At 43.7% G+C, this 13,662-nt stretch overlaps 2 protein-coding genes across 2 annotated transcripts; both read left to right on the plus strand.

The window, feature by feature from the left end:
• The first annotated feature begins 1,158 nt into the window (after nt 1-1,158).
• LOC146261048 (ribose-phosphate pyrophosphokinase 2) lies at nt 1,159-7,568 on the plus strand. The gene is made up of 7 exons (XM_084668116.1): nt 1,159-1,448; nt 3,331-3,514; nt 4,744-4,842; nt 4,959-5,083; nt 5,518-5,691; nt 5,840-5,999; nt 6,188-7,568. The coding sequence occupies exons 1-7, from the start codon at nt 1,327-1,329 to the stop codon at nt 6,278-6,280; spliced, it is 957 nt and encodes a 318-aa protein (XP_084524242.1). The 5' UTR covers nt 1,159-1,326; the 3' UTR covers nt 6,281-7,568.
• A 474-nt stretch (nt 7,569-8,042) lies between these two features.
• On the plus strand, nt 8,043-10,348 carry LOC146261049 (thymosin beta-11). Its single transcript, XM_084668337.1, has 3 exons — nt 8,043-8,184; nt 9,120-9,232; nt 9,464-10,348. The coding sequence occupies exons 2-3, from the start codon at nt 9,133-9,135 to the stop codon at nt 9,493-9,495; spliced, it is 132 nt and encodes a 43-aa protein (XP_084524463.1). The 5' UTR covers nt 8,043-8,184; nt 9,120-9,132; the 3' UTR covers nt 9,496-10,348.
• The last annotated feature ends 3,314 nt before the right edge of the window (nt 10,349-13,662 follow it).

The following is a 13,662-nucleotide window of genomic DNA, read 5'->3' on the forward strand; positions in this document are numbered from 1 at the left end:
AATAAAGGCGACAGAACTCTCACTACAAATCTTTTTTTTCATGACATCAACTGTTAGTTGACCACAGAGATGCACCTACCTAAATGTTTTGGTCCTCTTGTGACATTCCAGGTCCAGGGTGTTTAGCTGCGACTGCATGGCTCTCAAGGAAGTCAAAAGGAAATATTTGTTGTATGCATTTATCGTTTTTTGCTTTTCTGTGTATATGACTTTGTACAATTAGTGTATAATTGAATCTCCCCAAAAATATATAGTTCTTTTGGTTGATAGGAAAAACACATTTTGTCTGTTTGGTTGAAAATGTAAGTGAAATACAATTTTAACAAAGTAAAATCTTCTCAAGGCCCTTGTCAGAGCCTCTCCTCACTTGACTTTCCTGCAAGATTGTAGTCATCTGATACCTCAAGTCCATTTTTATGCACTCACACAGACCTTGGTTGACTCACTGGAAATGCTCTCCCTATCTGACTGATGTCACGTGAGATGCATCACGCTGGAAATGAACTTGTTCACTTGGCTTGAATAGATTAGTTTGGGTTCATAAATTCAATTTAGCATTTGTAGTTGCAATGCAAGCTGAATAGTCAGCGGACACACTATGAAATCAGTAAAAAAAGATGTATAAACACATATCAGCCTCACAAATTGAGGATCCAAACTCCACTATTTATTCCTCCACAGTCAACATGAGTATAGGCTGTAGTTCGACATATTTTGATACCCTTCATCCTGTTTAATCCATTTCACCTCCATGTTGTGAGGCCACATCAGCTCGTTTCTTAAGCCTGCAGACAACTTATCTCGTCGTGATTGGAGGCCAGGTAAGATGCTTCCTTTGCCAGTGTTGATTGTGAACGTGGCAATAATATTGCATATTCTATCTTTTATTTTACCTTTCTAAATCTGTTTCACCATAATGAGAGAGCACAGGAGATGGTGTTCTCACCATTACAATTTGAACCAAAACATACTTACCACATTGACGGTTGATTTAATAAATAAAATAAATCTCAATAACAATGTACTGCTGTTTTTTTTTAACTGTAATTGTGTGTGTATGTTTATTTGGGAAAGAAAGTTTACTTCTCAAATTGCAGGTACTGTTGCCTTGTCAACCTTTATTTTGAAAACTGTAAGAAATCAACCGGAAATGAAATCTCTTTTTGAGGTTGGCTTTACCCTGCTTACGTCTATCCTCCCATGCACAACTGAAATGCAAAGGCAGCTGCAATAACCTTATACTTTTACACTTAACCCATCATTTGGGGGAAGCATTACATCGACATATCTACTCTTGTAAAACTAAAGTGTACACTTATTTCGGACATGCCCAACATCGTGCTTTTCAGTGGGAGCTCCCACCACGATTTATCACAGAAAGTAGCAGATCGACTCGGACTGGAATTGGGAAAAGTGATAACGAAGAAATTCAGCAATCAAGAAACATGGTATGTTGAACGAATTCCCATACGTATGTTGTTTCTCTGTAACGGGTGTTACCGAAGCCAGTTTAATACCTTGCTCTAAGCTAAGCTTATAAAGATCTTGTTTAGTTAGCTAGCGTATTTAGCCGCGTTCGAAACATGTGCGCGCAGACAGCATATAGCAGCGTATGCGCGCAAATGTGTCGGCGAGCTAGTTAGCAAGTCAACGCGTGAAACTGAATCTCCATCTCAGTGGGGAATGCTTCATGCAGTCATTTTAGGTAACGATGGTGTGTGGTCGTACCCATTTTTCTTCCTAGCTTAATAGCACACTGTATATATAGTTAAACTTACACGGATTGTTGTTATTGCAGCATCCCACTCAAAGCACAACACTTGTGACGCTTAGTAGTCCGCATGTAAACACTTTTATGACAGCTTGCCTCCTCTTTGCATTTGTTTAAAGATACAAAGTATGTTACCCAGAACATTGTTTTTGTTTTAAGTAAACGTTTGTTAGATGATAACGAGGCACTTTGTGTCTTGCAGAGACTCGTTACTCACGTTAGGTACTTTATAAAAAGATCACATGCATTCAATCTGTCTTCATCTTCAGTGAAGACGCTTCAGCAGAGGCACGTCGACCTTGATAAACAGCAATGTTATAGAGCACACTTAAATACGTGTGGTATGTAATTTGTGTTAGATGTTCCGGAAAATATTATCAGACAAAATAGTCTATCTAAAAGTTGACCGGATTCCAAGGCCTTTCCCAGGAGTTGTCTCAGAGGTCGAGTTTGTTATGAGTGAGAAAGTAGCTCTGACTGAACAGTAGACAATAACAAAGAATCAGAATATCAACCTTGAACTTAATTCTTAATACTTAATACTTAATGATTTCCTCACACGCACTTGAAAAAAGCATTCAACAACATTTGATTTTCAAACAATACTTCAGCTATGGTGGGGCAGTAATAAGAAGAACACCGCATTTGGTTGAATGTCACATTTTCTCTTTAATATAAGGCTGTGATGTAAACTGTGGCCTTATGTGCCCACATTGTTTATTCCCATTTGTGATTTACCCCTTGCTTGTGTTGGGAGTGTTACAAACCAGACTTGCAACCCCTTTGTCAGAGGATCACATGACATGCAGAGGAGGATGGGGGAGGGGGCACTGGAATGTTTCACACATGCCCTACCTTTTCATTTGAGGTCTATGACATTCAAAGGCCAGGTCATCAGTGTATGAACCCAGGCCTGTGTGCGGTGGTGTTCTCGCATTTGACTAGCTGTGCTTGCGTACATGATAATGAGGAGACTCACAGAATAGGGCCCTCGTGAGTAAGGTCACACGTCCTGTAGTTACCTATGCAAACGGTACCATCATCAAGTGCTCGTGCAGCAATTCTAAAGTAATGTTATGGTAATGCTATTGTAAGTGTTGACACTGAAGATGCTGGACGTTTTTTTTTTTTTTTGCATTCTTTTTTCCACAGCGAGCTTCCAAAGTTTTCAAGGTGTTCTTATGGCGTGACCTTTTCTTCTGTTGGTTGTCACGTACAATGAGGGTCAAGGTGTGGTTGTATTGAATAACAATTTCCACGTCGGTTTAATAAGTGACTTTTTAGAATGCTGTTTTTTGTCATTTATTTGCCGTTAGATTTAATGTTACATTCAACTAGTCATTGGCACACACAGAGGGTGTTAATTAGTACAAAACCGAGCCAAGGCAACTGCATTTTCAGCCAACTGGGTTCACATAAATACACAGTCCAGTTTGTAACATTTTCATTGGACCAAGGGGCTTAGATTTAGTCCGGCTTGTGCCAGGCACACCAGCGAGGTGCTGTGTGATGCCGCCGTTGACCGTCCCGCTGACCCGTGTTCTGTCCCGTGGGCCCAGCGTGGAGATCGGGGAGAGCGTGCGCGGCGAGGACGTGTACATCGTGCAGAGCGGCTGCGGGGAGATCAACGACAACCTGATGGAGCTACTCATCATGATCAACGCCTGCAAGATCGCCTCCTCGTCCCGGGTCACCGCCGTCATCCCCTGCTTCCCTTATGCTCGACAGGACAAGAAAGACAAGGTAAACGCCGGTAGGGGGAGGGGACATTAAGACCACTGACAAGCCCCATTAGAACCCCCTGAAGCACACCAGCGCAAGGGCCAAAATATGAATTATGAATCGGAACCAACGTTTACGTGGCTAAGCAACAAGCTAAACTTTGAGTATTTATTAGGCTCACATGGTTAGTATAACAATTGGTCTCAATGGAATCTTAGTTATACACAATATTTACATGATGGTGATGTACAAATAGTGCATATCGACAGTACAATAGAAGATCAAGGATCAGGAGGGAATGGTTCTCCAGTCTTTCGCTGGTCAGAGTCAAGGAACAGTATCTTAGCCGCATTGCAAGCTAAACACGTCTCAGCTACCAGGCACAATGAACACAAATAATACGGCAGGCTACTACGATAATACTACGGTGCAACAATAATATCTCAACCGCTTAAGTATATAGCAACAACATCTAAATTACAGTGGCTAGTTGATGAATGTGTTGTCAACACACATAATAGTGTATGTGGGCCCACATGAGCGCATCAGGTGTGCATTTGAAGCATCTGTATGGGAGCACTATTAGTAAGTAGGCTGCTGTTGACTCGTCAGAATTGTCAGACATTACGACCCAGGGCAAAATAGTTCATGGCCCGCTTATCTTGTAAATGATTGTCTCAAACTGCTTCAGTTGTCGTGCTACTGTGACCAGCGCAGCAGAGAAAGTTCAGAGGCAGCTGAAGTCCCCCCCTGCAGAGGCCTGTTGAATACAAAAGGCTGCTCTCAGTGTTGCCCTTCTCACTTTCGTTGAATCTACTGTCTATTGAAACTAGGTGAGACCTATACATGGGGAAGCACCCCCCCCCGCCCCCCCAATCGCATGAAGGTGCAACATGTCCGAGTCAAAGGCTCTCTCAGTCGGTGGTGCTGAGGACCCACATTCTCAGTTCGAGAACGTACCGTTCCGTTCCCAATAAATCCCCCACAGCGTATTTGTCAGTGTAACCTGACATTCTGAAATGCATTCGTGGCATATAGTACGCTTTTTATTACCTAGTTTACTACCTGATTTTTTACCGAGTCTTATTTGATATTAGCAATCGGGTGAGTGAAGGATGAAGAAACGTATCGGTCAAAGTTGCAGAGAAAAGAACGCGGCTTCCAGGTCGACACTCTTTACGATGAATACGGCTTGCGAGTTGCCCCCAGTGTATCTGACGACTCCACACATCTCCGTCTGTGGCTTTTAGAGTCGTGCTCCCATCTCGGCCAAGCTCGTGGCCAACATGCTGTCTGTGGCCGGAGCGGACCACATCATCACCATGGACCTCCACGCCTCGCAGATTCAGGTGAGCCCCGGTCACACAACGGTTCTCCTTTTGTCGTGCGAAAGCGCCCACATGCTAATGTGCGAGGCCGTTTGCCTGCTGCTGTGCTCATTCACCTCTTGTCTGTCGCTCTCCAGGGGTTCTTTGACATCGCCGTGGACAACCTTTATGCGGAGCCGGCCGTCCTCCAGTGGATCCGGGAGAACATTCCAGAGTGGAAAAACTGCATCATTGTATCTCCAGATGCAGGTGGAGCCAAACGGTAACTGGTGCACCAGAGAAGAAGTTCAGAGTGGTTAGCGCAATAGGAAGTCGACTAAGGATACTGCAATTGTATTACTCAGTTTAGCCTGAAGTGTGGAAAGCCCATAGTGTAGAGGCTTTGTACAGTTTGAATGGTGGCGTTTAGGTTCAGGGTTAGAGGCGAAGACAGTAGCAGAACAACTGGCTTGGAGGTAGGTGCATGCGTGGAGGTCAGCAGTGAATTGCTCCTTTGTCTATAGCCCACTCGTTCTTGACCCAGTGAGATAAGCCTTAGATTTTAGCCCAAGTTCCCGTTGACATGGGCCATTCCCCATTGCTACTTTAGTTACATTTCTAGAGTTTTCTGAACTCTTTGCCTCACCCCTGAGATTTCTCACACTGTCAAACCGCATGCTCGAGCGAGTCACTCATGTTTTTCTCTCCCTCCGTCAGTGTTACATCCATCGCGGACCGTCTGAATGTAGAGTTTGCCCTCATCCACAAGGAGAGGAAGAAGGCCAACGAGGTGGACCGCATGGTCCTGGTCGGGGACGTGAAGGACCGCGTCGCCATCCTGGTGGACGACATGGCCGACACCTGCGGCACCATCTGCCATGCCGCCGACAAGTCAGTTCCTCGTCTGGTCTTGTTTCTCTACCTATCCTGCCCTACCTGTCCTGCCCTACCTGTTCTGTCCTGCCCTGCTTTTCCAAACTGTCCCGTTTACTCTCCCAATGCTTTATCCATCCACATCTTACACGCCTGTCTTCCATAGGCTCATCGATGCCGGAGCCATAAAGGTCTACGCTATCCTCACGCACGGCATATTCTCGGGGCCGGCCATCTCGCGCATCAACAACGCCCCCTTTGAGGCTGTGGTCGTGACCAACACCATCCCCCAGGAAGAGAAGATGAAGTCCTGTCCCAAGATACAGGTAAGCCCTCTTTCCTTCTTTTCTGACATCACGTTTCATACGTGTGCAATTGATCTATCGTGTTTCACGATTTTGGTCCGCAAAGGTACCGCCATTCAAGATTTCCCAGATTATAGAATTTAGAATGTGAAATGCATTGACCGTAAAAAGACCGTCACTGTCCAGCTAACTGTGTTTGTGCCTCTTAGGTGATAGATATATCCATGATCCTAGCTGAGGCCATCAGGAGGACCCACAATGGAGAGTCTGTATCCTACCTCTTCAGCCACGTGCCCTTGTGAAGAATCAGAGGCAGGAGACAACCAAAGGGCACGTGACCTCTCACTTCTAAGTCCAATCAGCCCACAACTTCAGCCACAAGTATTCAGAAGTCCTTCAACCCGGACACTTTTTTGGGCCAATTGCATGTGACCAGCGCTGAAAGGTCACGCCACACAATCAACCTCGGACATTCCACACCAAAAGACACAATAAATGTCTTCGAAGACCAACAAGTTTTCCCTTTAATGTGTACCGTGTTAGTTTATGTTATTGCATTGTATTGTTTTCCAGCACGTGTTTTGCAAGCCTTGAGACATCAAGGGCGTGGTTGTCACTTTAACCAAAAGGTCTGTTGCCTTGTCATGTTCCTTTGATTGTAGATCATGTTGTCCACGCCGTCGTAAATGAAGCTGGCCATCTGTGTCGCCCACATAGATGTTCCCCTCTGACGGCTCTGCCCTGTGAGGTGGATCACTCTTGTTCAGCGATGCACCTTTCTGTGTCCTCAAGGTTCTCTCTTTTGGCACTAAATACCAGGAGTATTCAAACTGGGTTACCAGGTTCAGAGAGCTGCCATATGCGGCTGAAAGTCTGACAAAAGTCAAATAATGCAATATTGCATTTAGAGTAGGTGCTTCACCTTACTATGTATTCACGGATATATAAATATACTGCAGCGTTTAGAGGGAGAAGGTAAAGGCTTTTCATCAATAGCTGAATGTAAATCTCACTGATGTGGCACTGTAAATTCTTAAACTTTTGCTACATGTTCTGCAACCTTTTTAGTTTTGAGCCATGGATTTTTATTTTAACATGAGTAACCACATGTCTTCGTCATGTCATCTCACCAATCTTTTCCCTGGCGTTTCAGCACCCCCTAGTGTTAAGAGGCACCCACTGCAACATTCCCCTCTGTTTTGATTCATAATCCTTTTCCTTGATGAAGATAAAGAAATATCCACTGATTGTTACTTACCTTTAAACACAACCTTTAATCTTACTGTTCAAGTGAAATTTTATTTTAGACTGTTTATGGTTGTACATCCCAAAAGGTCATGAATACGTTTTAAGTCTTAATATTTGTCTTCTAGGTTTAGTAGTTATATTTCACTGATGTATTGAGGGGATAGTGAACATATAAAAGCTTAAGTTAATTCTCGCAATGTCATAATGTTTTGTGATGTGTCATTGCTGTTTATTTTCCCCTAAATGAATCTTAACGGTTTAGCTTAGAGAGAAATGGTTGGCATGAAGCCACTTTTTTTTTACATTATCATTGACAATAAAGCTTTGGCAATGACTTACTCATCCAGGCTCAGTGTCTTTAATTTGTGTCGTTGGTTTATTTTAGTGTTTAAGCCCTTCATGGGTGTGATGCAATGCTTCGACATGCAGAGGACGGACGATGGTGTTTCCCCTGAGGGTTTCCTGATTGATGGATCCCGTTTAGGTTATAATTTCGAGTTATTGCAAATCAAGGACAAATACAGACACTGTTTGCATACGGATGCAACTTATAAGGTTCTATTATAATTCGCGTATCTTGACGTGGATTTGTTGTGGTGATGATCCCAACCAGCCACCAGGTGGCATACATTTGACATGCTGCTGCATGTTCCTGGACCTCTACTATAAATGTAATGACGAAGAATAAAACAGTTCATATGCGTGGAGACTTTAACTCAGAAGAAAGGTAAATACTATATGGATATATAAAAAAAAACATTAAAAGTAGACCAATTCTATGTAATCATGAAAATTGTTATTTTACTAGCACTTCAATGACAAGGAAACTAAAGATGGGAGCTAAACGGTGACGTCAGGCTTTGTCATAGGGTATATAGCCTATGCTTGCGCAGAGGCGCGATACACTGCTGCAACGCAAAGACTAGTGAACTACCACTGACTTACAAGTCAAACTTCGGTAAGCACATTTACTGACATTTTATTCAAACTGGAACACCAATTACATTTTTATTTGATTTATTGATTGGACTGATATTTTGCTATAAAAATGAGCATAGTGCGTAAAATTATTAATATTAAGGGCTGTATGTGTTTATTGGCAAAGACAAAGAATGCAATTCGATATTTTTTATTAATTTAGCTATATTTTGGCTGAAATTGTACTTATAGACTGAAAACAGATGATTCGACGCATGATAATATAAAGTTTAGCAGAGAGAGCTCACCATGTCAGTCTATCCTTTGTCATTCTTTGTAGTGGAGATGCAGTCTATTGGCTTAGCCAGATGCTCTGAAATGCCCACAGTGCTTTTCAGATCATGCTTCACGGCGAAATATCATTCGGCATCGCAAATTAGTGTTTGGATCTGTTTCGTTTGAACTTATAGCCCAGTGTAGGAGAAGAATGGCAATCAGGGCGGTGGTTCCTCAGATTGCACTCCAGGCTGCTCAAGGGAGGCGACGTGACAAGTGAATGTCCAAATCTTTGCGCATGCACGTGGAATCGAATCCTATGAGCTTTAAGATGTCCAATAGATGTGTAGATTTATATCTCAATTATTATTGGGTGCAATGGTTGGATATATTGTTACACACATCCAACCGACATGGTCGTTTTTTCGAGGTTCTCAGCATGGGAACTTGCATTGTTATGTAAATGAACATTTTTGAGCATATCGACCGCTATTCATCAGGGGTGCGGTTTTGTTCCCCTATCTGGGACATTGCCGCTGAATTAGTTAAAAGGACGACAGTCAAATCGAACAAGGCACTGCCTCAGGCGAACAAAAGAACAAGCTCAAAGCCTCACACGTTTGGAGAAGCTCTGTAGTTGCGCACTTTAAGAAATCTGCGTGGCTGCGCACAATTAACACGGTTACATTTCTTTGACAGACACTCTTCAATCATGTCTGACAAGCCAAATCTCGAGGAGGTTACCAGCTTCGACAAGACGAAGCTGAAGAAGACTGAGACGCAGGAGAAAAATCCCCTGCCCTCAAAAGAAAGTAAGGCTGCAGTTATGTAATAGACAGATTTATAGTGACTGGCATATTAACATTATTTCCAGTCATAGGGAGTGATAGGGGCCTAGTCATATTTGTAAAGGTTTAATTATGTTTACAGAGATTAATGAAATGATGAATTGATATTTCAGCTGTACAGAGCATGTTTTTTTTGGTGAATATTTAGGTGAACAGCAGCATTCTGACTATCCTCTTGTTCCTCTCTCTTCACAGCCATTGAACAGGAGAAGCAGGCGTCTTCGTGAAGATTGTCCCTCGTCATGCACTGTACACCCCCTCCTCCCGCATTGCCTTCTTTTCAGTCACTTATTTTAGCTGTATAACTTTGTAACCGAAATTATAAGAAAACAAAAAAACAAAGCTGCACTTTGAGTGGATGAATTTCATGACCAGGCCCTGACCCTGACCCTCAGCCCAACACCACCATCTAGAAGGGTTGATGATGACCTGGCCTATCGATGCTGGAGATGAGGAAGTGTTGCCACCGTGAGGGGGGGGAAGTGGGGGAGCCGTGTGGTGGACGGTCCCCATGGTATGAGCTCCCAGACATCAACAGGCCGAAGAGATGGTTAAGGGGAGGGGGTGTGGCCTCCGACCCAGGAAGCTCAACACTCTTGACATCCAATTTCCTTTTGTGGCTTCTGTCGACCTGTAACACGCACCAAACTATGGTGTCCGGCTTTTTAAATTTTCTGTTTCGGAATGCACAACCTTTTTTTGTTTTTACGCTGGTAAAACATTATACCCATTGATTAACACAGTTTTCTGTCCAATATTTTTTTTTATCGAAGCGAGGATGTAAAATGGAATCCATTTAGTTCTGGGAGATACTTGTATGGACTTAATTGACGTTGATATTTTTGCAAATGTATGGTATTTTGACCCATTTTTTCAATGTGATTTGGGATAGCTTATCTGTGTTTGCACCCTGTCTCGTAATTAGGAAAAGTAAATACTGGAAATAGCTTCCATGCATTGACTTTCGTCAGTAGAAAAGAGTTTTGTTAAGTCCCAAAAGTCAAGTTATTCTGCTGCAAATCATTACCAATTATGGAAACCAGTCAAATGTTGTAATAAAAAATAATTTGTTATTATGAAGGTGTATTGCGACACACTTTTTTCACTGACCACATAAGAGGTATGAATGTCCAACATCAGTCAACGACACACCGCACTGCAACATTTTCTAAGACATACAAAGCGAATTTCACGTCTCAGTGAAAACACACTGAACGGTGATTTGGTCACAGTAAAAATCCGCAGATGAATCTGTTTCACTGCAGTGGATGTCTTCATGTCTGTGCCGTTTCAGATTTTGATCATAGTTCCACTGGTACAAAGCGAGCAAAACCAGTTCCACCCTACTGGTCACACCAGATGACCGTCCGCCTGCTTGCACCTTTGAGTGGCTTACCAGGGGCTTTTCTCAACGTGTGAGACGCTCAGCTCCTGTGAGGACAAAGCTTTCTGCAGTTCCAAAGGGATTGTTGTGAGTCTTAACAATAAGGCCTTGTACTGTATACCTGACATGGGCGAGGTTAAACTCAGCAAAAAGTAGATCCTATTGCTATTGATTATCTCTCTCGCCCACGCACCCTCACGACCAGGGAACCTGAGTTTTAACGCATGTGTTGCTTTCAAATCTGTCATTCAGGAAGCGCATGCTCTCATCGACTCTCGGTCTCATGCGTATATATTTCGTTAGGGGACACATTGATAAGATAAACAAAGACAGCAAGCTACAGGTTGACCCAGTGGGTTGCAGTCACATGTCCGCATAGGTGGCCTACCAGCGAGTGAGTCAGACAAGGATTTGTGTGGCCAAACAGCCTTGTGCTTGAATTAGCACTGGTCTGCAAAGCCTAATGGCATTATCATGACATCACTGATAACATCTGCTGTAGATGTGTGTGAGACCAATTCCCTCTAACAGATGGAGAGAGAACTCGAATGGGGCCATTGGATATCTACAGTTTAGCTGCATGTAGACCAGTCCAAATGTAGCTACTTAGTGCTGTACCACAATACATCTATCAAGTCATTACTCTCATAAACATGAATTCTTGTCAAGCTTTGTAAAACAACATAAAAAAACACCATGTCTTTTTTATTATTTACACTGTTCATGAAAAGATTCACCAAATAATCTTACTTTTAATCTGAATAGTGTGGTAACATAGACACAACTAATCCCAAGTCATGTTAGTCTAGTGTGTTTGATTTCAGAACACAGTGTGATAATTGCACATGTCACTGTAAGTGGATTGGTGTTTAGTCAGTTACTCTTAATAAGACATTAATCTGTAGGGAGGAGGGGCCAGGGTGCAAGGAGAGGCATGCACACTGCTGAGGGGCAGAGCAGGCCAGGGCCTCGCCCTCATTCTCACGCCTCACACACCTCACGCGCATGGCTGCTGCGGCCTCACTGCTAAGAGAGGATTAATACACACCCTCTCTCTCTCTCTCTCTCTCTCTCTCTCTCTCTCTCTCTCTCTCTGTATCTCTCTCTCTTTCTCTCCTTTCCCAATTTTTCTCTGTGTAATCGATTTTTCTCTCACACACATGCCCTTTTTACCACACACGTGCATGCAGGCATATGTGTATGTCTCCATGTGTGTGTGTGTGTCTGTGTATGTGTGTTGGGGAGTGTGGAGGATGGGCGGAGCCGTGCAATGGTCAGGTCAGATGTATCACCCGGGCCTCTTGGGAGCCCAGGATGACCCATGCGGTAACCCGCGGCAACAGCTGCGCTGTGCTGACTCACTTCCTGCAGCTTCTCGTGGATGCTCCCTTCGTTGGGCTCGCCCTCTGCACAGACAAACCACCGTTGTGCTATTATCACACACTTTGAACAAGCTCTCTATTCAGTGGACATTTTGGGCCTCTGTCCAACTCTAGCCACATTTCTTTCTCTTAAATTGTTCCCTGGTTAGTGTGGATGTTAATGGCTGCCTCAAAAAAGCTTTGTATCGGGCTGTATTGTCTGAAACGTGACAGGTAACAACGGGCTGATTTAATCGACCGATTAATTGGTTGGTTGACTGATTGAATGATTAATGGCTGCTGAAAGCGACTGTGGAAGTCACCACAGTGGGATACAGGGTTGGTCTCACAGGCTGTTGCACAGGGGTTTGTGGTGTAGCACTGCCCTAATGTCCGAGTTTCTGGCGCGACATGTCGGGCAGATAGATGAGGACCACTGGAAGAGTCAGCGCCGCCCTCTCCCAATTAGGACTAACTCATATCATCACGCCACAAGGCAGGCTTTTGCCTCAGAAGACCACTGTTGTATGTGCATCTGTGTATTCCTTGTGTCTCGCTGTGGACATCATTATTTGCTTGCATGTACAGATACATGAGAAATCCTTTGCGCTTTGTCTCCCAGTAATTGCGGGCGGATGCTCTTTGATCGCTCCAGAGGCAGCACCGTCCAAAGCGGCCATGTTGACGCTGTTCACAGCTCCCGGATAAAAACACACGGCCATGCTGGCGTTTCCATGGCAACGTCACACTTCGAGGGGATATCGTTGATGAGGCCAGACGCCACTGCTGCCAACCACACTATACCTGCACAGATACACTGCACTACCAGTCTGTCTCATCTCTGGTCCTGGAAAGTACGTGTACATTTTCTATATGATTTCTGCCCTGGTTCACAGAACACCTGTATATGGAGCACATAGAAATGTGTTCATATGGAAGAAAGGGTCATTGTTTTTGTCTTGCCAGGTAATGTTTAGCATATGATGTAGGGTTTTATGAGTGTATTGCATCACAAGGTCAAAGGGCATGTTGGTGTGAGATCACAGGAAGTCAATTGACTGTGAAACCTCAAACTCCCTTCAAAGACGTCAGAAATGGTACTCTCTGTGAGAGTCATGAGGGAAACTAGATATGGCTTTTTTCACTTAGCTATGGCATGTTCTTCAAGGTTTGAGTGGATTCTTTGTTTATTATTTTTTTAAGTTAGGAAAAGTTCATAAGGTAGACAGGACTGGATGAAGAGCGAATTCAATCAGTGACAGCAAATCCAAAACACCACTGTTGAGAAATCTTGTTGTTCCCAGTTTGGTTGTCAAGACTGATTACTGTAGTTGCTTTGTCAAGTGATGTTCGCTCAGAACAATTCCCTCATGTCACTCTCATGTACCTAATGCCATGCCATTACAGATAAGCAACAGTGTCTGTTTTCTGTGCCTCGAGGTGGTCGTTACCAGTGTATGTCCATGGAGGATATCGAATGTTCTCTTCTTCTGTGGTCTGCAATGTGAGAGGGAGAGACAGGTGAGGCCTCGTAGAGGGAGATTCTGCTGGATGGACCCACAGCACTTAGGCTTGTCCAACAGGGGTGTAGATCAATGATGGTTAGTGCTTTGGAACCGTTTTCCATTGCCTGTTAATGCATTAGCTGA

This window comes from Hypomesus nipponensis, chromosome 12 (assembly GCF_054491055.1).
Source record: "Hypomesus nipponensis isolate SF chromosome 12, ASM5449105v1, whole genome shotgun sequence".
In the NCBI taxonomy this organism is placed as follows: Eukaryota; Metazoa; Chordata; class Actinopteri; order Osmeriformes; family Osmeridae; genus Hypomesus; species Hypomesus nipponensis.